Source organism: Vigna unguiculata, chromosome 2 (genome assembly GCF_037176805.1).
Source record: "Vigna unguiculata cultivar grain cowpea cultivar isolate G323 ecotype 2 chromosome 2, ASM3717680v1, whole genome shotgun sequence".
Classification (NCBI taxonomy): domain Eukaryota; kingdom Viridiplantae; phylum Streptophyta; class Magnoliopsida; order Fabales; family Fabaceae; genus Vigna; species Vigna unguiculata.
In genome coordinates, this window is record NC_140793.1 from 8,665,116 (window position 1) to 8,669,124 (window position 4,009).

Consider the following 4,009-nt stretch of genomic DNA (forward strand, 5'->3'; position numbering starts at 1 on the left):
CTGACTTGGTTGAGTCTAAGGTGGTGGTGGTGGTTCTTCTGATCCCACATTTGTTGGCTGAGTTGTTACAGGTGGTGGTGGTTGTTCTTATCCCACATTTTTTGGCTGAGTTGTTACAAGTGGTGGTGGATGTTCTGATCCCACATTTGTTGGCTGAGTTGATTGAGTTGGTGGTGCTAGTTGAGGTTGTTTGGGACAACTTTTCCGATTATGGCCTACTTCTTTACATATGCCATATTTTTTAGTCAAGCCATGTTTTGTAATCTGCTTCCCATTCTTGTTCATCTCCCAAGCTTCAAGTCTTCTTTTCTTTTTTGGTCTTCTAGGTAGAATTCGTTTAGGAGGGGGCAATACATCTGGAAATTCTATTTGATCCACATTTGCTGACCGTTACAAGGGTATATGATGGAGTTGTAGGTCTCTTCATAGGTTGAGATTCTGAACCAATGAGGGATAAAATTTTCTTCACTTAAGTTCAGAAACTTAATTGCAGCCACTGTATGACAAAAAGGTTTCCCTGTTAGACTCCACTTCCTGCAGGTGCATATTTGCTATCTATGTTGACCACAAATTTCTCCCTAGTAAATGATTTGTGCCTAACCTCAAATATCTGATTTGCTGACCAACTGTTTATCACAATTCAATACAAGTATAAATCACAAATGAGGTAATGGTGACTAAATCAGAATGAGTGGGCAACAAATTACAAGTACCTGGGAATCCAATTTATGGAATTTGTTGTTTCGTTGTCCAATCTTGTCTTAATTCTTGGACATAGAGTTTTTGAAGGATTTTGCCTTTGATCTATTTTCAGCCCATCTTTGCATCATATAAAGATGTATTTCCTCCATCAGGACACTATTGGCTTACTCCTTGCTTGTACAATTATATTGTTGAATGCCTCACTCATGTTATTCACGATTGTGTCACACAAAGGTCTGGGAATGAACCTTAATTTTGACCAATACCTATTCAAGTGGAACACACAAATTAGTAATGCTTCACAATCAGTTTCAGCAAAGTTGATTAGGTTTACCTTGGGGGTATTCCTAACAGATGTTTGAAAGCATCGTTGTTAACTTCTTTAATCTTCCTCATGACTTTCTCCCATTGTTGTGGATATGTGCTATGAGCTACTTCCCACATTAAAGCTTTCAAATTCTTTCCCAGGAATTTCTTCCTAAAGTTTGCATATAAATGCCTCATACAAAACCTTTGGTCAGCCTCAGGCAAAAGAGATTGAATAGCAGGCAACAAACCTTGCAAAAGACAATTAAATTAACTTAGGCAGGCCACCAAAGGTCTCAGCAGTAAAAGGTAATAACAACAATGTGCGAAAATAATATACATAACTTTTGCTGGTCTAACATGAACGTGTAGGATGAACAGATATCTAATCCCCCAAGATCATTAATTAACAACTCTAAAAACCATGTCCATGTGTCCTTATTTTCCACTTCAACAACAACACATGCAATTGGTACCATTTGGTCGTTGGCATCACTTCCAACAACAGTAAGGAGTTCACCTCCATACTTGTGTTTCAGAAAACAACCATCTAAACTAAGAAAGGGTGGCATGAAATCATACTATCTTTGCATGCTTTTAAACACAAGTAGAACCTGTTGAAATATCTTTTCCCTTCATTTCCTTCAACTTTCACCTTTGCTGTAGAACCAGGATTAGAACGAAGAATCTCATGCGCATAGTCATAAATTCGATTAAATTGTTCTATAAAAGACCCATCAACTTGCTTAATAGTCAGTGTTTTTGCTCTACGAGCCATGGACTTTGCCACAGCAATATTCCACTTCCTAGTTACTTTATTGCGAATATCAACTATCCTCAGACTTGGGTTGTCTCTTAATGTGTTTTCCAACCTACTTAGCATTTAACATTTTTACATTGAATTCTTTGCTGCACTTGTGCTTGTCATTAATTCTCCTTAACTACCATATGTTTGTTGCAGCCACATAAGCACAATAGGCAAACTAAGTACATTTTCCTTTCCCACCCAAACATATCACTCTACATCTACGTTTATCATTTTTTTGAAGTTTTAGCCTTCTTCCAGATTGCACTTCATATGTCCTTATTGCCTCTACAAATGTCTCTTTATTTGGAAAATATGTTCCAACTTCCCACTAGTTTTGGGCCATGCTTTTGGGCATTTTAAAGGTCCCAAAGTTTGCCTTACATTGGTTGCCACTGGCCAATGACTCATCACTATTTGGATCATCATTGTCCATGTTATCAAATTCCCATCCATCACCAAATAAACCCCTATCATGCATATCAACATGGGCACTGCCATCAAATTCTAATTCTTCCTCCTCAACATCTTCTTCCCCATTTCCTTCCCACAAATTGTCCTCATAATGGACACTTACATCATCTAGATCTTCCTCACTCACAATATGATCAGAATCAGTTTCACCTTCATTTCTTTCCTCCCCAATCCTTATTTCTGCCTCAGCTCCAGTATGTGCTTGTAAATCACACTCAGTTTGGACACCACCTACTACCTCATGTGCAATACCTATGTGCACATCAACTTCAGGTTGGACAGCAACTTCTGCTTCAACCTCATTATTTTCCTCAACTAGAATTTGATCCACTTTAGTTTCTGGCTGAACCTCAACATTGACATCAACCTCAATTTCAGGATCCACTTCAGTTTGTGGTTGCACCCTAATGTTATAGTGACTATTAGCGTCATCCTCCAATTCATATTCCATGTGACAACCAATATTATCTTGTTGCATTTCAGCCTCATGAACCACATTATTATCCTCCACATAATTAATGTGATCTCCATCGCCACAACCAATATGACCATCCACCTCACCCTGGACCTCAACATTTTTAGTTCCTGTTTCTGCCACCACCTCTTCAGGGAAATATTCCAAAAAATTTTCCATAACCTCAACTTCACAAATTGAGTGAATAACAAACATATGAACTTGCCTATTCCTTCTAGCAATATTGACCATGTGCATTGCACCCTTATCATCAGACAAAACTTTCAAATAGTTCTCCAATACAACTGACTTACTAAATTTATACCATAACTCTTTAATGTTTACATAACCCATTTTCCTAAGTATTCCCATTATCTCAAAAAAAACTCCACCTATCTAGGTCACAAGCCAATGAGGTCATTAACCCATTACTATAACTCAATGTTTCATTCGTTTCAAAGTATCCCCCATGGTGGACCACCACCTCAAATCTATCATCACACATCCCAACCTATAAATAAACATAAAACAAGTTACTTTATGCGCTACCAATGTCCACAGACACAATAAATATTACAAACTATACCCAAAAAAAGTTAAACACAATCTCCTTTGAAAGGGGACCACAACCCACTGACCATAAACCAACGGGACCACAACCCACACACCATTACAAACACACAGAGACAGAATAACACATAAAAACAATAGTAACGCCCACAATTTCAATAGTATAAAGGTAAAAGGTGAAAGCGAATCCATTAAAAAGCTAAAAATTTACCTTCGATTTGGTGCCACTACAAACAAAGCAAGGACCCTATGCCACAGCCAAGGAGACCGCGAATCCTTCCTCTTCGAATCATTATCTATTGTTTTTCGCTTCTTCCTCAAATCCTAATTTCTTCAATCGTTATCCCCAATTTCTTCAGGTAAACGAACCCTAATTTTACCCTGTTTGAAAACCCAAATACAACTTCAATTTTTTATTTACTGTCCACATAATTTGATCTCCCTACATTGCCAAGTAATTATCAATTGCCGCAGTATCACATCAGAACATTCTGCCGTTAATTTATTTAATGTTGTTAATGTCGAGGACTAAATTGAACCTCCTAAACAAACTAGAGGACTAAATTGAACTCCGAAAAAATTAGGAGACTAAAATGAACCCAGCATATAAATTAGGGGACCAAAAGTCTAATTAAGCCTATTAAAAAAAAGTCAAATTACATTATATAAGTGGGTGTATATAAGTTTATTTTGTAAGT

The 4,009-nt window shown here is 37.4% G+C and overlaps 1 protein-coding gene across 1 annotated transcript; it reads right to left on the minus strand.

Moving 5' to 3' along the window:
• Positions 1-520: 520 nt before the first annotated feature.
• On the minus strand, positions 521-1,891 carry LOC146888305 (uncharacterized). The gene is made up of 4 exons (XM_085670042.1): positions 1,623-1,891; positions 1,349-1,563; positions 1,037-1,259; positions 521-626 (listed from the first exon to the last, which is right to left on the minus strand). The coding sequence occupies exons 1-4, from the start codon at positions 1,889-1,891 to the stop codon at positions 521-523; spliced, it is 813 nt and encodes a 270-aa protein (XP_085526168.1).
• Positions 1,892-4,009: the final 2,118 nt, after the last annotated feature.